Genomic DNA, 24,596 nt, shown 5'->3' with positions numbered 1-24,596 from the left:
GTTTCTTTTTTGCTTGCTGCTAATTGAGAAAAAGAAAAATGTCTTTGTTTGACCTGGTTTTTTGTTTAACTTCTTGTTACTGTGATTGACTTTAGCAAAGTTTGGAGCTTTCACCTCACATTGATGGTAATTGTAGATCCTCTTTGTGTTTTTATGTATGTTCACTATGTTGGACTAAGATTTTGTTGGTGTACTACTTTTCGTGTGTGACAGAATTGAATATTGGTGTTTTTGTTTTGTGCCTTTTTATCAATAATTTCTTCGACTGTGCTTAAATTTGGGAAAATCACATAAGCAGTGTATCTATAGTTGGTTGTAAATGTAGTTAATCAGAATCTTTGTGCTTTAATGGTTTCTTACTTAAATCTGACCTTTTGTATAAGAAAGGGAATGATCTGGTGATAATGAGATGGGGTTTGTAGATTTTTGAGGTTCTTTTAGTGTTTCATGTCAAAATAAGGAATTATCCAGCTTATGGGAACTTTATAGCTATGTGTCATGCATTATTGTAGTTTGTACTTGTATGTTGTCTAGTCCAAGTGGTGAGGAGAGAAATAACTAAGCATGTGCTTACAGGTACTTAGTTAGGAGGTAATTATGGTGAACTATTATTGTGATCTGTTTTGCTAAGCAATCTGTTAGAGAATAGAAGTAAAAAGGGGAGAAAGCAATCTGTAAAGGCATTAAGCAATGAATAACACTCAGATTGGATTTCCTTCATTTCTTCTCTAATAGTTTCTCACTATAATTTCTCACTCTCATTACTCTCTCAATTCTAAAGGAGGCCAGGCTACCTGGAATTGGCCAGAAACTTCAAGACCTGTAGAACTTTATCACTGGTCTTAAAACACTAAAAACCTTGCTTTCATTAAATTTGAGTATTGACTTTGTTCTTACCTAATTTGTACATTTCTTTGAAACACTTCAATCTATTTAAACCATATTTGACTCATAGTGTCTAGATAAGTAGTCTAGTAACCATTGGGTCTTAGCTAAATTGAGATATATGAAGAGAGAAAGTATCAACTGAGCTTAGCATTGTCTGTAAAACTAGAACAGGATAGAAAGAAACATTGAAGACTTTTAGTAAAAATGTAAGACTTCAATCTTTTATTTTTCCATCTGTCACTCAAATTTTTGAAGATAAAACAAAGCCATAAGTAATTGAATTTGTAAATCATGGTGTTGTAGATGTCAATCTAGAAGACCATGCAAGAACCATGAAAGTGTATGTACTATTACCAAGCTGTCAAAGCATTGGAAAGGATCCTCTATAAAATATTTAAAAGTTTAAGCCACATTAGCATAACATTGCTGTCCATTAGGATCATTTGGTTCAGTTCAGTCCGTTCCGTTCACTTTGGTCCAGTTTTGTGTATTTGGTCCACTCGGTCCATAGTTCAATCTATTTCGGTCCATTTAGCCCAATTCGGTTCACTTTGGTCCATTCTAGTCCATCATGTGGGGGGAACGAATTTGATCTTCTGATTGAGACATTTTTAGATCAAATACTAAACATTTGGTGCAGCATACATTTAAAGTTTGTAGCAATACTAAACTGCATAAGATACCATTCCAGAATCCAAAAGTGGTTCAGTTTTTTATGTTACGTGTCATCTTGGGTTGGTGTTGGACTGCTATTTCATTTAACCTGAGGACACAAGTGATAGGTTTGCTTTCATGTGCAGAGATTGAGTTTATGCAGGAGAATAGAGTATATTTATTCCAGAATGAAGCCAAAAATTTTGAAAGCTGCTTAGAAAGTTTGAAAAGTTTCATTAGGCATTGAGACTGGGGTTACTCAGGTTTGCAAGCTGAAGGTAATTCAAGAACCATATATGCTACATTAGAGGATAATGGTGTTGAGAAACCTCGTTTACTTTTTTTAGCATTAGACTAACTTATCGTTTATACAGTTGACAACTTCTCAGTGATAGACATCGAATTCTAAATACTTGTGAAGTGGTTTGACCAAGACAGATTTGGACTAGATGCATAATTTGTGCAATAGGACATCTTCATGGGGTACATGCCTGTTCAGAATATAACATCTTAAATAATAGATTTGACATTTCAAAATCATGGATTGTTGGAAGTGGTTTTCTTCTGGTCAAAGGGAACTCTAGCATACAAAGTGAGAAAGATTCAGATGATTTGCTCAAAGGTTGTAAGAATATATAGGAAGGTAGTTGACAAATCTTTCCCTAATTATTGCTGTCCTACTGGCTAGCCAGTTAGCTTAAAGCTTCCTACAGATTCAACTGGTGATATGGGTTGACGCTATTGTTGAAGTATGGAGAAGAAAAGTAAAGGAATTTTTGTGTCATATACTCCACTTATTCTGTTCTACTTGTTCATCTTGGGAGTACTTATCATGACATTTCTTGAAGTTACGGGCCTGGAAGAACCTTTATCATTTAAGAAACTTGAGGCGAAACTTATAAATGGTTATTCCTGTATTACTAGGAGAACTTTGACTTGGTTTAACTGCTAACTGCAAGAAGTGCTACTAGGTGAACTAGGAGGCAGCATTTGTAGAACCTAATTTTGATGTTGCAGATTCTAAGTTCTATATTCAGATAGGGGAGGAAGAAAGACACAAACATCTTGATTTATGTTTAGAGAACCATGCTTGACATGCTCCCATATTGAAGAACTTACATGGCAGGATCTTGCTTATAGGTGTACATTTTAAGTTTTTCATTCATGTATGGTAACCCTAAATCTGCAGAGATCATTGGCCTTGAGAGAGTTGCAAAGTTTTGTAGTGTCTGCGAGGTGATGATGTATTTCTTTGTGGCTCTAATGAGAGAGTGGCTGGAACAGAAGCAAATAGACTGATAAAAGGCTTGCCTTTTGTTCTGTAACTTATTTGCATAAATGTTTTATTTATTGATTTTTAGAATATTTGATTCAATAAACTTTTGATGCTTATTTCCTCTAATAATTTACTGCAATCTCATCATGTGAATATCTCATTCTGTGATTTGTGATTAAGATTGTGGATTAGCAATCTGCTTTATAAAACTATTGTGCAGTTGGGTCAAATCTAACTATAAAAGTATTAGCTTTGATTTGGTTGAACTTGGATGACTATGGGTTCTTGATGGCCACACAAATTTAGTTATTTATTTGGTTTGTTTCCCCTTTTTTTTTTTCTCTCTATTTCTTTTTCCTGATGGCAAATTAATAAATTCTTCTTCCATTCTTTTTTACTGTTATTAATATACACAATGTCTGTATGTCTTTCGTTTTGGTAAAATCTGGGTTTGGCCTCTGCTTCATGATATTAAATATACTTTATATAGTCTAAGAAGTTTATCTGATAGTGGTGCTCTAATTTCTGTGATTCTCAATTGTGTGCAGAGGCTCAAAAGCAAATCTTTGGTTCAGCGCGGTGTATCAAAAAAGTTTCTAATTGTTGAACTTGGGACACAACCAATCTGATGCAACTGGTGGTTGCAAACAGATAAGGTGAATAATGGTAAGTCTTTAGTGGGAACAAGCACTGGAACATGTTAGAAAGCTTCTCATTAAGGTTAGAGCTTTGGAGAATGATCCACTGCCATGGGCATAAAAGGTACTGGAGCATTCAAGAAGGAAGTTTGCGAGGTAACTGCTTCAGAGCCTACCAAGTTTCTTACTACCCCTTATATTTCTATGAAAAAATTCTGAACATGTGATTTAAAAATTTTATGTAATAAATCAATGGAGAGTTAATGTTTCCATTGCGTCTAGCACTACTATTTGTGCATTCTGCATGCATATGCCATATAGCAAGACAAATCAATCAAAATGTTCAACTCTTATTGCCTATGTGGCACAATGTTTGAATCATTAAACTACAACTGCAGGAATGATATGTGTTTTTTTTGTTGTTGTTGTACAACTAGAGTTTATTAGGCAATCTTCTAGAGTCATATCTAATTCTGGTCTCCACATTATGTGTTTGATATGAGGAGAAACCTCAAATACACGGAAGTCTACAAAGCTACTCCTAAGGAAATTCAGTCTACAATTTAAATGATTAAAAAATATTTAAGTTAAAGACATTTATATTAAGGCTTGTTATTTTTGGTTCATTACAGAAGGCCGTGCTCTCATCACTGGCGGAGGTGTGCAATGAAACCTAATAGAAAGAGGAAAACAAGTGTTGTAACAGCGTATCTAATGTGATTATAGAACAATGCTGAAAAATGTGCCTCACCTTGCTGCAGCTGCAGCTAGAAAGGATCACTTCATAATACTGATGATGATGATGAGAGGCTTCTTCAATCTCCTTCAATATTATTAGTCCTTTTATACTTCAGAATTCTTTATGAAATTGGCTGATGAGACCTGTGACAGATCCTATGTTGCTTTTCTTAACGATGTTTGAGAGGTTTGATTTTTGTAACTTTTTTTTAATCTATGTTCTTCAATTTCTTGTTTTCATTTCTAATGAAATTTCTGCTGTTGCAGAAGTGTTTCCCAATATGCATATATATATATATATATATATATGTCAGCAAATTTCTTGAAAGAGCTTGTTTTAGAGTTTCCTAGATTCAACCAAAAAAAAACCCTCCTAGATAAAATTGATTTCCACTTAATTACATTTTGTAGACTCAGAATTAGAAAGCATCAATCCCAGTTGTTTGGTTGAAACACATTTTGACAAATAGAAAGTTGAGGAAGTTGTGCCTTGTGCTTAGTTCAGAGGAGGTGATGTGAACTAATTCTCATTATTTTTGTCATGGACAGCACACGTGATGCGGGAAATGCAAGAAAATTATTATTTAATATTATTTATGTTTGTAAGCCAATTGTATTTTTATGTTTTAAGTCCTATTAGTTTATTGGGCTTTTAGTATTTTAGTTTAGAAGTAAGGTTATTTTTGTAATAAGACAATTAGGGTTTCGTGGCCAATTAGAACTAGGGTTTAGCAATCTTTTATAAGCAACCTATTGTACTCTTCGAAAGATAGTTGATATTTTTGATGAATGAAAAAAATGGCCGTTTGGTTTCTTTGATCTGGTGCTGACTCCAAGTCCACCCTAGGTGCTAACTCCTAGTGGTTTCCCCGCTTGGTGCTGATTCTAAGCAAGGCCTAGGTGCTATCCACAACATGGAATCACCACTTTCCTTTTTGCCATCCACCACATTGCCAAAACTTTAATTAAAGAATTCAATTCTTAAATTTGAACTGAAAATATCAGTTCCTAACTCATCCCAATTGCCCCCTTGAGAAGCGATTCTTGCAAAACTTGACAAACATGGGGATGGCGATTTAAGAATTTATGTATTATTCTCTTCATATGTAAGCAAGTACTGAATGTTGAAGGAAGACATCAACTTGGAAACTTTCATCCAAAGCATACTTGCCCTCATACCGAAGCCAAATACTCTAAATAGGTACACTTTATCAAAAGCTACACCCTTCCATTGTTGGCACGTCTACAATATGAAAATCAATAACTTGTTACTTCATTGATGTGAAAAATGTTATATATAATAATCAAAAGTGAGGTTTTAAAGTGATCTAATCAAAGTGGAGTCCACAGTTTTTAACATTCAAATCACACAAAAAAAGTCTTCAAATGGGCTTACCAAACAGACTCTTAATCTCTGGCAAAGACCATTCACATTCCTCAAAACATCTAGCATTCCTCACTCCAAATACCGTTCATATCCTTTAAAAAATTCTAGAATTAACTAAATTACTAAAGTACCTTTAATTTATAGGGGATTGTAAAATTACAATTTTGACCATAAATATAAAATTAACTAAAACTTTTATAATAAAAATTTAAATTAAAAATTATTTTAACATTAGGACACATAATTAGACCTTTAAAATCACATGACTTTGAATTCAATTAGGCTTTACATTACCCCATAAAATAAAATCTTGTATAGATGAATTGTCAAAGTAGTAACAAAATTTATTCTTCCATGACTGGAGCAACTAACTGAGGGCAAAAACAATTTGATCAAATTGGTATCAATAGCTTTTTAGGCAGGGCATGGTTATTATACATACTTTAGGCTTTGTTACTTGAAAATTTTGAAATCTTTGCTATAAATATTCAGATGTAACTAAAACATTATCATTTAGAGCTTTGCAATAAGAGTCCGAAATTGGTAAGAATGGAGTGTAAAATCTATGTTCTCATCTCAATAACTTGTTCAACAAATTATAAATGTTGTGACGCAAGGTGTTTTAGATTTGAAAAGTCTGAGAAGTAATAGCTTTGTAGTAGCATTTTGTTGTATGGCGAAACAAATTAGTGCTATTTCTACAGTACATTTTTTTGGGATGAAGCAACTTTTATTCAACAGACCAGATTACAACAATATTACAAATCCCAAACATTAAGCTGTAATCTACCAAGAACTAACATCAGCCTAACACGTATTAAAAACAGAAAAAGGAGTTTTCAGAAAGCTACATATTAGCTTTAAAAATAAATTTTTTAATGTTTCTACACCAAGAGAGCTAATATCTAACATCATGCACAATAAATTGCACATTTGCGCCATACCAGATTCAGATCAAATCTCTCCATTGTGAATTCTGGAATTTCAATTAATTCAACTTTGGTAGATAACAGCTGCTCAGACTATATTGCAATAATTGTGATGATCGTTTTGTAGTGGGATGTTAAGGTGATCTAGTAGGAGAAGACAAGGAGGGATTGGGTGGCATTGGCAAGGACTGAAGGCTACCTTCTAGCATTTCTACTACCTTAGTCATTGGTGGTCGGTTTGATGGAATGGTCTGAATGCACCACAAACTTATTAAAATCATCTTCCTTGCAATTTCTTCTTCCTCTTCATTTGTAATCCCATCCAATCTTAAATCCTTACCTCCTTCAAGATGCTCATAAACATAATGTGGAAAATATATTTCACTGGTGTGAGACATTTCAACATCGATATTCTTTCTTCCTGCTACTATTTCAAGAACCATCATTCCATAGCTATACACATCAGACTTGTGAGATACTCTGCCAATGTTTCTACAATGCACTTCAGGAGCAATATATCCAGCAGTCCCTCTAGCATTCATTGTTGATACAACACTATCTTTCCTTTCACACAGTTTAGCAAGGCCGAAATCAGAGATTTTGGGACATAAATTATCATCTAAGAGAATGTTGTGAGGTTTTATGTCAAAATGCAGAATCCTTGTGTTACAGCCACGATGTAAGTATTCTAATCCTCGAGCAATGCCTATTACAATTTCATTGCGTGTTTTCCATTTCAGTGGACCGTTTTCACTTGACAATCGTCGAGTATATATGAACTTATCCAATGATCCGTTGGACATATATTCATAAATCAATGCTCTTTTTTTCTTCTCATAACAGAAACCCAGAAGAGTGACTACATTAACGTGGGAAGTTCTACTAATGCTGGCAATCTCATTAATGAATTCTTCTCCATTACCCTTGGACTCACTTAGTACTTTCACTGCCACTAGATGACCATCAGGTAGCACTCCCTTGTACACAACACCATATCCTCCTTGGCCTATTTTATTTTTGAATGAGTTTGTCACTTTCTTCAAAAACGAATAACTATATCGCTTTGGGGCAAAAGATCCATAATTCCTTATAAAAGCCTCGACATTTTGCTCATTTCTGGTCTTTCTTCCATAAAACCATTGCCCGCATGATAAGCATTCTCTCTTAAATTTGTAGAAAGCCACAATTGAGATTAATATAATCCCAACCACAACTGTGGAAATGCCTGTATGCAAAGAATGGTTTAAGTCACTAATAACAATAATTATCAGGGCAACCACGAAAAGAAGTAAAAAAGAAAAGAAAAGAAAAAGAAAACATGTATATTAGTGTTAATAAGTATATGTTCATCCTTCAGATCAGAGGTAATTACTTCCTATTTTATATAAGGGCCAAATAGCAGAACTTAGTAAGAAATACTTTTTGACAAACGTTCAAAATACCTATAGCAACTTTAATAGTCAAATTGCGCTTTGAACCTGCATCAGGAACATAAGAAAATTAAGTTAGACTTCTTTTTATGAAGTGAATGTTAGTATTAAAATTTATGTTGGAGTTAAGAGAGAATGTAAAATAACACGTAAAAAACTAATGTAGTTTGGTCTAGTCGTTTATATCCATAGTGAAAAGCCCTTAAGTGGCTATATTTATACTATTTTAAACTTGTGTGCTAACAGTAAGCTCATAAAAGGTATATATAAAGAGACTAAATCTAAAACACCCATAGACTAGCATTGGATTATTTTACTTACTCAACAAGTAGGCTTAATATTAGCACTACAAAGAACATTGATATCTCCAATATCCTCCCCTTGTATTGATATATCTAACATCCTCCTCTACCTCAAAGTGAAAATTTAAAATCGCCTTGAGTTTGGAATATGAAAATGAGAACTAAAGTGCGACCACGAAGGACAGGATTAAATGTAGAATGGACTAGGCACAAGTAGTTAAAGTAGTTAATTAACACAAGACTCAAATCACAAATAAAGCACAAGTTGAAGATGCATAAACATAGTTAAAAAGTACAATTAACACAACTGCATAGAGAGAGCAATATTGGTTCAAGAAGTGAAAACCCTTGTAGAAATACCTACCAAGATGAATGTTAGAATTCAAGCACATACATCTTCAACAATGGTGGAATCTAAGGGAACCATGAGAGAGAGAAAACTGTATGTGAATGATTCTATATTGAATAAATTTATCAAGTTCTTTGTTTCTTATATACAGAAAGAATAGTGGCGGGAAGACTTAACAAACTAAGTAAGTAAGAAATACACCAATACAGGGCTAACACATGTCCACTAAAAACTAACTAATTATACTATCTTTATACTAAACGACCTGTAGTTTTATCAATACATATACACTACGACTTGTAGTTTTGCTCTGTCTCTGGTTCTTGCTCTCTATATGCTTTATCTTCGAGCTTCATCCTTTAACAATGAGAACACTTTTGAGGGCAGACTCAAAAAGAAAATCCACTACCATAAAAGGCTGTCGCAGTACATGCATGTTTATAGGCTATTATACTTGAGCTCCCTGCTATTGCTAGTAACTGCATACTCCTACATTTTTCCTTCTATGTAATCCACTTCGCAAACGATCGCCGCTTGTAGATTAACCCAATAGGCACTCCAAGAGATTCTTGTTAGTTTGCACAACTAAGGACACCTATGTGTTTTCAGAGAAAATTCCTACACAAACATAGGTGGGTGATCAAGGTATTTTGGTTAAGGATCTCTCAAGGATATTCAATGGAGAGATTGGGAAGACAATCATATTTTCTCTTAACTGTTTGATAGCTGTTCTCCTTTCAGAAAGTAGGGTTAAAGTTGTGCAAAATAAGTTTGTAACATTTTAATAAGTTTTCGCTCAAGCGAGTGTCAAGCGAGGGACTACAAAAAAATTTTGTATAATTTTCAATTTTGTTTGAATGAGATTTGGTTTTCTATCGAGCAAGCTCTTCAATCTTTCACAGTGAACAATGAGCCTCATTGTTAAACCCATTTGACACCCTTTATGTGTTAGAAATCAACACTAACTCTCTTGTCTTTAGAAATTTCTAGAGTTTCACTCAATTTGCTTCTCTCTGGAATTCTCTAGAAACTTCTAGAACTTCTCACACAATCTCTCTCTTTCTAGAAATTTCTCTCTAATTCCGGAAATTTCTCTCTTGCTCTCTTTCCGGAATTCTCTCCAAGATAGTTCTTATATTTTCTCTAGAAACTTCCTTACACTAGTGAATTTTAGCCATATGTTTATAGAATAGTTTAGAAGGTTGGAGAATGACATTCATTTAATGCCAATAAAAAGGAAGATGCTAGAAGCTTCAAGTTAGTTTCCTAACCAACATACACCTAGTATAAATAGATGTGGTAGTATGTGAAGTAGAGTGTGTGAGATTAGTGAGAGACAAGTGAAGTGTGTCATAGGCCAAGTGAGTAGTGTGAAGTGGAGAAATAAGTAAGAGCTATTGTGTAGTGTTAGTACATAGGTGTCTAGAGAGTTGGTGTGTGTCTTGTAAAAACTAAGTGTGCTGGAGTAGCTTTGCCGTGTGGTGTTAGTGAGTCTTGTAATTGTGTCATACATGGAGCCATATTTGGCTTTCCATAAGTCTTAAGTGTTGTAATTCAAAGAGTTAAGTTTTTAATAAAAACTCTTTGCTCAGTATTTTGTTCAATAATCTAGTGTCAGAACTTCCGCTAACTCAACATTATGAATACTAAGAAAATAACGGAACATTGCAAACTTTTTGTCATGGATATGTCAAACTCTAGATTTCCTAACAATCTCCCACCTATAGTAACTCTATGAAAAAACACCCTAATATTGACTTAAGTATCTCTGTAAGTCTATGAAATCACAGACCAACCAAGACTTACACCTATTCTAGAGACATAATTCTAGGACTGGAACAATTTACCTATCTTTCCTGAACATGAACAAATATATTAAATGCAACTGGTATGGATAGTAAAAGTAACAATATTGATCAAGCATATCATAAGAATATGAATATCATGAAAAGCATGAATAGCTTGACCATAAACAAAAAGGGTGTACAAGTAAGAACCGTAGCATGTCATAGTAGCAGGAAGTGCATCAAGAATAGTCTAAACTCAACATGTTCAACACAAAGCAATGATTTTATTATGTCCTTAAATTTTCTCCCCAAATTTTAGTGAAATACTCCTGAATTGAGGTAATGGGGCTAGAAAATTTATAACTGTACCTGGTGGAGACGGATTCTCTGATGGTGATTGTGGGGGCTGGGCAACCAAGGAAGGCACTGTCATAGTAGAAGGAAGTGCATCAAGAACAATCAAGTTGATGACTATAATGGTCAATTATCATCAAGGATATGACACATTCGAATATGTGAAGCAAATTAGAACCATAGAACTAGTAATTAAAATCAAAATGTTCAACACAAAGCAATGATTTTATTATGTCCTTAAATTATCTCCCCAACTTCTAGTGAAATACTCCTGAATTGAGGTAGTAGGGCTAGAAAATTTATAACCATACCTGGTGGAGACGGATTCTCTGATGGTGATTGTGGGGGTTGGGCAACCGGGGAAGGCACTGTCATAGTAGAAGGAAGTGCATCAAGAACAGTAAAGTTTATGACTATAATGGTCAATTATCATCAAGGATATGACCCATTCGAACATGTGAAGCAAATTAGAACCATAGAACTAGTAACTAAACTCAAAATGTTCAACACAAAGCAATGATTTTATTATGTCCTTAAATTTTCTCCCCAACTTCTAGTGAAATACTCTTGAATTGAGGTAGTGGGGCCAGAAAATTTATAACCGTACCTAGTGGAGACGGATTCTCTGATGGTGATTGTGGGGGCTGGGCAACCGGGGAAGGCACTGTCATAGTAGAAGAAAGTGCATCAAGTACAGTCAAGTTGATGACTATAATGGTCAATTATCATCAAGGATATGACACATTTGAACATGTGAAGCAAATTAGAACCACAGAACTAGTAACTAAACTCAAAATGTTCAACACAAAGCAATAATTTTATTATGTCCTTAAATTTTCTCCCCAACTACTAGTCAAATACTCCTGAATTGAGGTAGTGGGGTTAAGAAAATTTATAACCATACCTGGTGGAGACAGATTCTCTGATGGTGATTGTGAGGGCTGGGCAATCGAGGAAGGCACTGTCATAGTAGAAGGAAGTGCATCAAGAACAGTCAAGTTGATGACTATAATGGTCAATTATCATCAAGGATATGACACATTCGAACATGTGATGCAAATTAGAACCACAGAACTAGTAACTAAACTCAAAATGTTCAACACAAAGCAATGATTTTATTATGTCCTTAAATTTTCTCACCAACTACTAGTCAAATACTCCTGAATTGAGGTAGTGGGGCTAGAAAATTTATAACCGTACCTGGTGGAGACGGATTCTCTGATGGTGATTGTGAAGGCTGGGCAATCGAGGAAGGCACTGTCATAGTAGAAGGAAGTGCATCAAGAACAGTCAAGTTGATGACTATAATGGTCAATTATCATCAAGGATATGAAATATTCGAACATGTGATGCAAATTAGAACCACAAAACTAGTAACTAAACTCAAAATGTTCAACACAAAGCAATGATTTTATTATGTCCTTAAATTTTCTCCCCAACTACTAGTCAAATACTCCTGAATTGAGGTAGTGGGGCTAGAAAATTTATAACCGTACCTGGTGGAGACAGATTCTCTGATGGTGATTGTGAGGGCTGGTCAGCCGAGATAAGCACTGTCATAGTAGAAGGAAGTGCATCAAGAACAGTCAAGTTGATGACCATAACGGTCAATTAACATTAAGGATATGACACATTAACCACAAAACTAGTAACTAAACTCAACATGTTCAACACAAAGCAATGATTTTATTATGTCCTTAAATTTTCTCCCCAACTACTAGTCAAATACTCCTGAATTGAGGTAGTGGGGCTAGAAAATTTATAACCGTACCTGGTGGAGACGGATTCTCTGATGGTGATTGTGAGGGCTGGTCAGCCGAGATAAGCACTGTCATAGTAGAAGGAAGTGCATCAAGAACAGTCAAGTTGATGACCATAACGGTCAATTATCATCAAGGATATGACACATTAACCACAAAACTAGTAACTAAACTCAACATGTTCAACACAAAGCAATGATTTTATTATGTCCTTAAATTTTCTCCCCAACTACTAGTCAAATACTCCTGAATTGAGGTAGTGGGGCTAGAAAATTTATAACCGTACCTGGTGGAGACGGATTCTCTGATGGTGATTGTGAGGGCTGGTCAGCCGAGATAAGCACTGTCATAGTAGAAGGAAGTGCATCAAGAACAGTCAAGTTGATGACCATAACGGTCAATTATCATCAAGGATATGACACATTAACCACAAAACTAGTAACTAAACTCAACTTGTTCAACACAAAGCAATGATTTTATTATGTCCTTAAATTTTCTCCCCAACTACTAGTCAAATACTCCTGAATTAAGGTAGTGGGGCCAGAAAATTTATAACCGTACCTGGTGTAGACGGATTCTCTGATGGTGATTTTGAGGGCTGGGCAGCCAAGATAGGCACTGTCATAGTAAAAGGAAGTGTATCAAGAACAGTCAAGTTGATGATCATAACGGTCAATTATCATCAAGGATATGACAAATTAACCACAAAACTAGTAACTAAACTCAACATGTTCAACACAAAGCAATGATTTTATTATGTCCTTAAATTTTCTCCCCAACTACTTGTCAAATACTCTGAATTGAGGTAGTGAGGCTAGAAAATTTATAACCGTACCTGTTGAAGTTGCATTCGTAGACGCATTCTCTGATTTTGTTATTAGTGGGGCCTGGGCAGCCAGGGAAGGCATTGGCAAGACCCGAGGAGGTGGTGGTGGAGAGGAACGACATGTTTTGGATCCATAAGATTGATTTGGGCAGTAGCAAGTAGGTCCATTGGAAGTGCGGTTAAAACCACAAACTCCATTAGACCTAGTGCAGGCACTACAGGCTTCACTGTCATTCCATTTCACATCATAGCCTGCTTTGATGGTTTGTTCCACTTGCGATAAATTGTTAACATCAGTAATAGAATCTGATGGAATCAGAAGACGCACACTATCAGTACACGGGTTAAGGCCTTCGTCCGCCAATACTAAATACCCAAGCCCATATTTTGGACAAGTGAACCTTTGGTAATCCTTCCCGGGAAGTTCATCTTCTCGACAACCATAGACTAAGGTAAGGTTTTGCAACAAAGTGGTGTTGTCGAGAACTTTAGATTCAAGTATGCTGCTATTCACGAAGTTGGGTGAACAAATTCCATTTACATAGTCTTCTCTCGCAATAGTGAGTGTTTTGGTTCTGGTATTCATTTCCAAAACTCGGTACCAGACGTCTAAAATCTCTATGGTGGTGTCATTTTTCTCACAGGTGAGCTTTAACTGAGGATTGCCACAAGCTTCAGGTCGAGCAGCTCCCCAGAATGGATAACCCACGTTTGTGATATCTCCACAGCTGAACATATTGGTACTACAATTTGAGTACCAATCAGAGGCGCATAAAGTCGTCGCAGGAAACTCCATGAAAATCAAGGTTGTGAAAAATAAAGAAACAAGAAAAGTAGACCGAGAAAACAGTTGGGAGTTCATTCTGGTGGTGCTGTAATTGTTGGCCGGAGAAAGTGTTATTATTTGATAGATGACTTTGAATTTGCTTCTTTAATTAGTGTGAAATGGGAATGAGTGACAAAGGATATTGGCGGGAAGCTCTGGCACAAAGACATGGGCGATGACTCAAAGATGACTTAATGCGCCAGTTACGCACTTGGTCATGCATAAAATTAAGAGCAATATCTATCACTACAATTTACACACCGCCTGTTACGCACAATTACACAAAGCTTGTTGTAAGTTTTAACTTGTAATTATTGGACGCGTCTTTTACTCGCAATTACGCCAAAATTGGTGGAAAGACTTAATTGTGACGTGAAGTGAAGTGGCAATCTCAATTTAAGTTTACCAAAAAAAAAAAAAAAAAAAAAAAAAAGGAAGGAAGAAGAAATACCTCAATTCATTATTATGGAATTATATATTTGAATTCAATACTACTCCGTGCTGCTTCTCTACTTTTTAGCTAATTCACTGTGTTATTCTCTGTTGAAAAATCAAACAAAAGAATGTAAAAATGTCACATAAAATTTGTCTTGGCTTGTCTTTGCCTTTGCCTTTGCCCCCAATAAATTCATTTGTACTCCTTCACTTTCATTTCCACTTTCAACTTCAACAAAATTGTTGGAAAAGTGACAAAACATGTAGCTAGCGGTCATATTATAATACCTGTCTCATAATAAATCCCTTCATGGACTTTTCTTTTTCTCTTTTAATTAATTTTGTACTCCAAGAGAGAACATTGTCTCAACATTGAGTTGGACTAGACTCTTTTTCTCTTTCAATTATTATGCAATACAAAATGAGAAAAATTATTAGGTACTCCCGGAGTATCATAAATGCATAATCTCTTCTCTCATATGAATGATGAGTCCCACCATGAATTTAAATAGTGAGATCCACCATTCATGTGAGAAAAGGGAGTACGCATTTATAGTATTCCGAAAGTATACAATAATTTCTTCAAAAGTGGGCATTGTCTCAACGTTTAGTTTTTTTTTTTTTTTTTTTTGAGAAAGAAACTGATGGATTTTATTAATAAAATTCAACTACATCCAATTGTAAAATCGAACCAATATGAGATGGGATATCTTCCAACCATACTTGAAAATCTGGTATGCAAAATGCATTTTTTGCCAGACTATGAGTAACTCCATTGTCGTTTCTCTTAATGTGAGAATACAACAATCCTTCTCTACGAACATGTAAAAACCAAATACAATGAAATAAACTTGCAAAACATTTAACATCACGACTAAGTAAACCAAAGGTTTCCAAAGACTGCGAATCTGCATTCAAAGTGTTCATTGCAATCTCTAAAACTCCCTCTGGGGTGACATCTTCCAAACTCAGATCAACATCAAACTGTAAAGCCTTCAATATAGCCAAAGTTTCAAGCTCTATGATAGTTATACAAATTCTATTGTATAGTTCTTATAAATTGACGTGTTATCTTTTAAAACATTAAAAAATATATAATTTATCAAAAAAATACAATTTATTTATATATTTATTATGGTGTTGATGTGATACTAATCACGTTTATTGTCACACGAGTTTGCAAGCTTTTATAGGTTAATTATTAATAGCTAATAATTTAACATGCTACAATTATATTTTAAAAAAGAGTGAAATAATATCTAGACAAGCCTAGGCTAGAAGATAGTAGCTTGAATAGTATTCTCAATTTTCTTATTCTGTGATTAAGTCCTGTTAAGGCCCATCTCAATGCTTTTTTCACCATTTTGTATAGGCCATTTTCAATGGAACTAGTGCGAGCCTATAGGGACCCTTTGTTGCTTCGTTTTCATGGGTTGAGATTGGTTGGACTCAATGCCACTAAAATTTTGGGCAAATTCACATGATCCAAAGTGCAGTCCTATTATGTGTTTCTTATGATTTTTATATGAGAGATAAGTCTTGAATTTCAACTTTCACAAGAAAGACTATGTTAATGTTTTTGATAATTTGATAGCTATAATAGGGAAATGGAAATTTTAAATATGAAATTATCCGTTAAAAATAACATAATGTGCCAATTTAGTTACACGATTGTTGACTCTTGACAAACACAATATTAATTTTAACTTAAGACTTATTGCCTTTTATCATCTAAGACCATTGTTGCTTTGATGAACATGTTAGGTTATGGCTTTATCCACCTTATTGATCTCAAACCATTGAGCTTGAGAACTCTTAACATTGATTCTCACTATGGAAGTAAGATAACCATGGTTAGTTCTCTAACTCTTTTAATTTTTATTGCCCCCCCCCCCCAAAAAAAAAAACAACCCCTAAGACTAAGAGTAAAGATTTAGTTCAAGCCAAATTTTAGAAGCAAGAGTAAGTTTTCTCATTTTGATGGTTGTTATTGTTGGGTTACACGTGTGAGTGAAGTCCCACATTGAATAAAGATGAGAAGAATGAGTGGTTAATATAACATAATTGAGCACATACCCATTGGGCTTAGGCCTTTTGGGTTAAAGTGTGTCTTTATATGTTATATTAATTACTCAAGGAAGCTCCCCAAGGTGTTTATCTCCCCGACAAGTGGTATCAGAGCCCATGGTGGTGTGCGGCGAAGGTGGTGAGGTGTTCATGGTCCCTATCCAGCGGGGACAGAGAAAGCCTACATGGCCCACACATAAAGATCCTGGAGAAGAAAAAAAACAAAAAAAGAGCCCAATAAATGAATATTGCTAATGGTGCTAAATAATGGTGTGATGCAAGGTTCCCATGGACATGGACGTGCGGGGTTCCCATGGATGTGCGTGCGGGGTTGACACGTGGTTCCCATGGATGGCGTACGAGAGACTCATGGATGATGCATTGATGAAGTGAAAAGCCCATTAGGCAAGGGGGAGTAAGTAGGACTTGTTCATGACCCATAGAGAGGTCTTGAAGCCCACAGAGAGGCAGAGACTCACACGTGAGGAGGAGATTGTTGGGTTACACGTGTGAGTGAAGTCCCACATTGAATAAATATAAGAAGAATGAGTGGTTAATATAACATAATTGAGCACATACCCATTGGGCTTAGGCCTTTTGGGTTAAAGTGTGTCTCTATATGTTATATTAATTACTCAAGGAAGCTCCCCAAGGTGTTTATCTCCCCAATAAGTGGTATCAGAGCCCATGGTGGTGTGCGGCGAAGGTGGTGAGGTGTTCATGGTCCCTATCCAGCGGGGACAGAGAAAGCCTAAATAGCCCACACATAAAGATCCTGGAGAAGAAGAAAAAAAAGAGCCCAACAAATGAATATTGCTAATGGTGCTAAATAATGGTGTGATGCAAGGTTCCCATGGATATGGACGTGCGGGGTTCCCATGGATGTGCGTGCGGGGTTGACACGTGGTTCCCATGGATGGCGTACGAGAGACTCATGGATGATGCATTGATGAAGTGAAAAGCCCATTAGGTAAGGGGGAGTAAGTAGGACTTGTTCATGGCCCATAGAGAGGTCTTGAATCCCACAGAGAGGCAGAGACTCACACGTGAGGGGGAGATTGTTGGGTTACACGTGTGAGTGAAGTCCCACATTGAATAAAGATGAGAAGAATGAGTGGTTAATATAACATAATTGAGCACATACCCATTGGGCTTAGGCCTTTTGGGTTAAAGTGTGTCTCTATATGTTATATTAATTACTCAAGGAAGCTCCCCAAGGTGTTTATCTCCCCAACAGTTATCCTTCATTCCAACAAATTGAAATTTCAGAAGTGGTTTAGTGTTTGATGTTACGTGTCATCTTGGGTTGGTGTTGGACTGCTACTCCATGTAACCTGGGGACACAAGTGATAGGTTAGCTTTCGTGTGCAGAGATTAAATTTATGCAGGAGACTAGAGTATATTTATTCCAGAATGGAGCCAAAAATTTTGAAAGCTGCTAAGAAAGTTTGAGAAGTTCCCATTAGGCATTGAGAATGGGGTTACTCAGGTTTGCAAGCTGAAGGTAATTCAAGAACCATACATGCTACATTAGAGGATAATGGTGTTGGGAAACTTCATTTACTTTTAGTATTAGACTAACTTATCTTTGTACAGTTGACAACTTCTCTGCTATAGATAATATTAATGAATTCTTAAATCTAAATACTTGTAATGTGGTTGGACCAAGACAAATTTGGACAAGATGCATAATTTGTGTTCAGAATATAACTTCTTAAATAATAGATGTGACATTTCAAAATCATGGATCGTTGGAACTTGGAAGTGGTTTTCTTCTGGTCAAAGGGAACACTTGCATACAAAGTGAGAAAGATTCAGATGGTTTGCTCAAAGGTTGTAACTTGTAAGAAGATAAAGGAAGGTAGTTGAAAAATCTGTCATGAATTATTGCTGTCCAACTGGCTAGCCAGTTAGCTTAAAGCTTCCTACAGATTCAACTGTTGATATGGGTTGATGCTATTGTTAGCATGGAGAAGAAAAGTAAAGGAATTTTTGTGTCATATACTCAACTTATTCTGTTCTACTTGTTCATCTTGGGAGTCATCATGACATTTCTTGAAGTTACGGGCATGGAGGAACCTTTATCATTTAAGAAACTTCAAGAAAGACAAGCATCTTGATTTATGTTTAGAAAACCATGCTTGACATGCTCCTATATTGATGAACTTACAAGGCAGGAACTTGCTTAGAGGTGCACATTTTAAGGTTTTCATTCATGCACGGTTACCATAACTCTGCAGAGATCATTGGCCTTGAGAGTTGCAAAGTTTTGTAGTGTCTGCGAGGCGATGATGTATTACTTAGTGGCTTTAATGAGAGAGTGGATGGAACAGAAGCAAATAATATGATAAGGATGGCCTTTTGTTCTGCAACTTATTTGCATAAATGTTTTATTTATTAATTTTTAGAATATTTGATTCAATAAACTTTTGATGCTTCTTTCCCCTAATAATTTTCTGCAATCTCATCAAAGGAATATCTCATTCTGTGATTTGTGATTAAGATCGTGGATAAGCAATCTGCTTTATAGATCTATTGTGCAGTTGGGTCAAATCTAACCATAAAATTATTAGCTGTTGAATTGGAATTGTAAATTTAAAAATGAATGATTAGCTTTGATTTGTTTGAACTTGGATGACTAAAGGTGCTTGAAGGCCACACAAATTAGTTAATTATTTATTTGGTTTGTTTTCCCTTTTTTTTCTCTCTATTTCTTTTTCCTGATGGCAAATTTATAAATTCTTCTTCCATTCTTTTTTACTGTTATTAATATACACAATGTCTGTATGTCTTTCATTTTGGTAAAATCTGGGTTTGGTCTCTGCTTCATGATATTAAATATACTTTATATAGTCTAAGAAGTTTATCTGATAGTGGTGCTCTAATTTCTGTGATTCTCAATTGTGTGCAGAGGCTCCAAAGCAAATCTTTGGTTCAGCGTGGTGTATCAAAAAAGTTTCTAATTGTTGAACTTGGGACACAACCAATCTGATGCAACTGGTGGTTGCAAAACAGATAAGGTGAATAATGGTAAGTCTTTAGTGGGCACAAGCACTGGAACATGTTAGAAAGCTTCTCATTAAGGTTAGAGCTTTGGAGAATGATCCACTGCAATGGGCATAAAAGGTACTGGAGCATTCAATAAGGAAGTTTGCAAGGTAACTGCTTCAGAGCCTACTAAGTTTCTTACTACCCCTTATATTTCTATGAAAAAATTCTGAACATGTGATTTAAAAATTTTATGTAATAAATTACGATGGAGAGTTAATGTTTCCATTGCGTCTAGCACTACTATTTGTGCATTCTGCATGTATATGCCATATAGCAAGACAAATCAATCAAAATGTTCAACTCTTATTGCCATTGTGGCACGAAGTTTGAATCGATAAACTACAACTGCAGGAATGTTATGTGTTTTTGTTGTTGTTGTTGTTGTATAACTAGAGTTTATTAGGCAATCTTCTAGAGTTATATCTAATTCTGGTCTCCACATTATGTGTTTGATATGAGGAGAAACCTCAAATACACGGAAGTCTACAAAGCTACTCCTAAGGAAATTCAGTCTAAAATTTAAATGATTAAAAAATATTTAAGCTAAAGGCATTTATATCAAGGCTTGTTATTTTTGGTTGATTACAGAAGGCCGTGCTCTAATCACTGGCGGAGGTGTGCAATGAAACCTAATAGAAAGAGGAAAACAAGTGTTGTAACACCGCATCTAATGTGAATATAGAACAATGCTGAAAAATGTGCCTCACCTTGCTGTAGCTGCAGCTAGAAAGGATCACTTCATAATACTGATGATGATGATGATGAGAGGCTTCTTCAATCTCCTTCAATATTATTAGTCCTTTTATACTTCAGAATTCTTTATGAAATTGGCTGATGAGGCCTGTGACAGATCCTATGATGCTTTTCTTAACTATGTTTGAGAGGTTTGATTTTTGTAACTTTTTTTTAATCTAATTTCTTCAATTTGTTGTTTTCATTTCTAATGAAATTTCTGCTATTGCAGAAGTCTTTCCCAATATGCATATAAATATATATATATATATATATGTCAGCAAAATTCTTGAAAGAGCTTGTTTTAGAGTTTCCTAGATTCAACCAAAAAAAAAAACCCTCATAGATAAAATTGATTTCCACTTAATTACATTTTGTAGACTCAGAATTAGAAAGCATCAATCCCAATTGTTTGGTTGAAACACATTTTGACAAAAAGAGAGTTGAGGAAGTTGTGCCTTGTGCTTAGTTCAGAGGAGGTGATGTGAACTAATTCTCATTATTTTTGTCATGGACAGCACGTAAAGGAATATATGCTGGTAATAAATCATTTATACTGAATATGCAACAATACAAAAAGATCCACAACATGGAATCACCACTTTCCTTTTTGCCATCCACCACATTGCCAAAACTTTAATTAAAGAATTCAAATCTTAAATTTGAACTGAAAATCTCAGTTCCTAACTCATCCCAATTGCCCCCTTGAGAAGTGATTCCTGCAAAACTTGACAAACATGGGGATGGCGATTTAAGAATTTATGTATTATTTTCTTCATTTTCATGTAAGCACAGGGCTGGCTCAATGAATTTGGGGGCCCTAGGCGAAATCTTTAAATGGGGCATTTTATTATATTTTATTATAAATTCATATATTTTTTTCAATTAATTTTTTTTTTTTTTGGCTTTTTGAGAGGCAAAATTACTAATTAAATTTTTGCATTCAAGTTCCGCTAACATTTTCATTTCAATTGGTAATATGGCTAATCCACTTAATCTTTCTTGTGACATAGTTGATCTTAAATAGGATTTTATTAATTTTAATTTTGAAAAACTTATTTATACGGAAGCAACTGTAACAGGTATAGCTAGTAGTATTCTGAAAACAATACATTCATTTGGAAAAGATTCTAGCCTCTTTATATAATTTAGTACATTAATTGGAGAGTTTTCATTTATTTGTAAAACTTCTTTTAAAACTTTTAGTTTTGAAAATAAATCTAAGCCATCAATATCGAAATAAGTTTCCTGTGTGAGAAAATATTCAAGATTAAGACAATTTTTTTTCAAACTATACAATTTTTTGATGGAATATTATATAATATTATATAATATATTATTACTATTTGGGGACCTCTTTATCAGTGGGGGCCTTAGGCCATTGCCTAAGTGGCCTATAGCTTCAACCGGCCCTGTGTAAGCAAGTATTGAATGTTGAAGGAAGACATCAACTTGGAAAATTTCATCCAAAGCATACTTGCCCTCAGACTGAAGCCAAATACTCTAAATAGGTACACTTTATCAAAAGCTACACCCTTCCATTGTTGGCTTGTCTACAATATGAAAATCAATAACTTGTTACTTCATTGATGTGAAAAATGTTATATATAATAATCAAAAGTGAGGTTTTAAAGTGATATAACCAAAGTGGGGTCCATTGTTTTTAACATTTAAATCACACAAAAGAGTCTTCAAATGGGCTTACCAAACAAACTCTTAATCTCTAGCAAAGACCATTCATATCCCTCAAAACATCTAGCATTTCTCACTCCAAATGCCGTTCACATCCTTTACAAAATTCTAGAATTAACTAAATTACTAAAATACCTTTAATTTATAGGGGATTGTAAAATTACAATTTTGACCATAAATATAAAATTAACTAAAACTTTTATAATAAAAATTTAAATTAAAAATTGTTTTAACATTTGGACACATAATTAGACCTTTAAAATCACATGACTTTTAATTCAATTAGGCTTTACATTACCCCATAAAATAAAATCTTGTATAGACGAATTGTCAAAGTCGTAACAAAATTTATTCTTCCATGACTGGAGCAACTAATTAAGGGCAAAAACAATTTGATCAAATTGGTATCAACAGCTTTTTAGGCAGGGCATGGTTATTATACATACTTTTAGGCTTTCTTGCTTGAAACTTTTGAAATCTTTGCTATAAATATTCGGATGTAACTGAAACATTATCGTTTAAAGCTTTGCAATAAGAGTTCGAAATTGGTAAGAATGAGGTGTAAAATCTATGTTCTCATCTCAATAACTTGTTCAACAAATTATAAATGTTGTGAAGCAAGGTGTTTTAGATTTGAAAAGTCTGGGAAGCAATAGCTCTGTAGTATGATTTTGTTGTATGGCCAAACAAAATAGTGCTATTTCTACAGTAAATTTTTAATGGTGATGAAGCAACTTTTATTCAACCAACCAGATTACAACAATATTACAAATCCCAAACATTAAGCTGCAATCTACCAAGAACTAACATTAGCCTAACACGTATTAAAAACAGAAAAAGGAGTTTTCACAAAGCTACATATTAGCTTTAAAAATAAATTTTTTAATGTTACCAAGAGAGCTAATATCTAACATCATGCACAATGAATTGCACATTTGCGCCATACCAAATTCAAATCAAATCTTTCCATTGTGAATTCTGGAGTTTCAATTAATTCAACTTTGGTAGATAACAGCTGCTCAGACTATATTGCAATAATTGTGATGATCGTTTTGTAGTGGGATGTTAAGGTGATCTAGTAGGAGAAGACAAGGAGGGATTGGGTGGCATTGGCAAGGACTAAAGGCTACCTTCTAGCATTTCTACTACCTTAGTCATTGATGGTCGGTTTGATGGAATGGTCTGAATGCACCACAAACTTATTAAAATCATTTTCCTTGCAATTTCTTCTTCCTCTTCATTTGTAATCCCATCCAATCTTAAATCCTTACCTCCTTCATGATGCTTATAAATATAATGTGGAAAATATATTTCACTGATGTGAGACACTCCAGCATCGATATTCTTTCTTCCTACTACTATTTCAAGAACCATCATTCCATAGCTATACACATCAGACTTGTGAGATACTCTGACAATGTTTCTATAATGCACTTTAGGAGCAATATATCCAGTAGTCCCTCTTGCATTTATTATTGATACAACACTATCTTTCCTTTCACACAGTTTCGCAAGGCCGAAATCAGAGATTTTGGGACATAAATTATCATCTAAGAGAATGTTGTGAGGTTTTATGTCAAAATGCAGAATCTTTGTGTTACAGCCACGATGTAAGTATTCTAATCCTCGAGCAATGCCTATTACAATTTCATTGCGTGTTTTCCATTTCAGTGAACCGTTTTCACTTGACAATCCTTGAGTATATATGAACTTATCCAATGATCCGTTGGACATATATTCATAAATCAATGCTCTTTTTTTCTTCTCATAACAGAAACCCAGAAGAGCGACTACATTAACGTGGGAAGTTCTACTAATGCTAGCAATCTCATTAATGAATTCTTCTCCATTACCCTTGGACTCACAAAGTACTTTCACTGCCACTAGACGACCATCAGGTAGCATTCCCTTATACACAACACCATATCTTCCTTGGCCTATTTTATTTTTGAATGAGTTTGTAACTTTCTTCACCAACGAATAACTATATCGCTTTGGGGCAAGAGATTCTTAATTCCTTATAAATGCCTCGACTTTTTGCTCATTTCTGGTTTTTCTTCCATAAGACCATTGCCCGCATGATAAGCATTCTCTCTTGAATTTGTAGAAAGCCACAATTGAGATTAATATAATCCTAGCCACAACTGTGGAAATGCCTGTATGCAAAGAATGGTTTAAGAATTGTGTTTCACTAATAATACTAATATTTATCAGGTTAACTGCGAAAAAAAGTGAAAAAAGAAAAAAGGAAAAAGGAAAATGGAAAAAGGAAAAGAAAACATGTATACCAGTATTAATAAGTATATGTTCATCCTACAGATCAGAGATATTTACTTCCCATTTTATACAAGGGCCAGATAGCAGAACTTAGTAAGAAATACTTTTTGACAAACGTTCAAAGTACCTATAGCAACTTTAACAGTCCAATTGCGCTTTGAACCTGCATCAGGAACATAAGAAAAGTTAGACTTCTTT

The 24,596-nt window shown here is 34.9% G+C and overlaps 2 protein-coding genes across 2 annotated transcripts; both read right to left on the bottom strand.

Moving 5' to 3' along the window:
- Positions 1–6,485: 6,485 nt before the first annotated feature.
- On the bottom strand, positions 6,486–12,334 carry LOC115981273 (PR5-like receptor kinase). Its single transcript, XM_031103432.1, has 7 exons — positions 12,229–12,334; positions 11,933–12,034; positions 11,637–11,738; positions 11,044–11,100; positions 10,748–10,849; positions 7,953–7,988; positions 6,486–7,735 (listed from the first exon to the last, which is right to left on the bottom strand). The coding sequence occupies exons 1-7, from the start codon at positions 12,332–12,334 to the stop codon at positions 6,645–6,647; spliced, it is 1,596 nt and encodes a 531-aa protein (XP_030959292.1). The 3' UTR covers positions 6,486–6,644.
- A 10,906-nt stretch (positions 12,335–23,240) lies between these two features.
- On the bottom strand, positions 23,241–24,026 carry LOC115982158 (PR5-like receptor kinase). The gene is made up of 2 exons (XM_031104683.1): positions 23,833–24,026; positions 23,241–23,505 (listed from the first exon to the last, which is right to left on the bottom strand). The coding sequence occupies exons 1-2, from the start codon at positions 24,024–24,026 to the stop codon at positions 23,241–23,243; spliced, it is 459 nt and encodes a 152-aa protein (XP_030960543.1).
- Positions 24,027–24,596: the final 570 nt, after the last annotated feature.

Source organism: Quercus lobata, chromosome 3 (genome assembly GCF_001633185.2).
Source record: "Quercus lobata isolate SW786 chromosome 3, ValleyOak3.0 Primary Assembly, whole genome shotgun sequence".
Taxonomy (NCBI): Eukaryota; Viridiplantae; Streptophyta; class Magnoliopsida; order Fagales; family Fagaceae; genus Quercus; species Quercus lobata.
The sequence above is the reverse complement of the archived record's forward strand: the minus strand, read 5'-3'. Positions and strand labels throughout refer to the sequence as shown.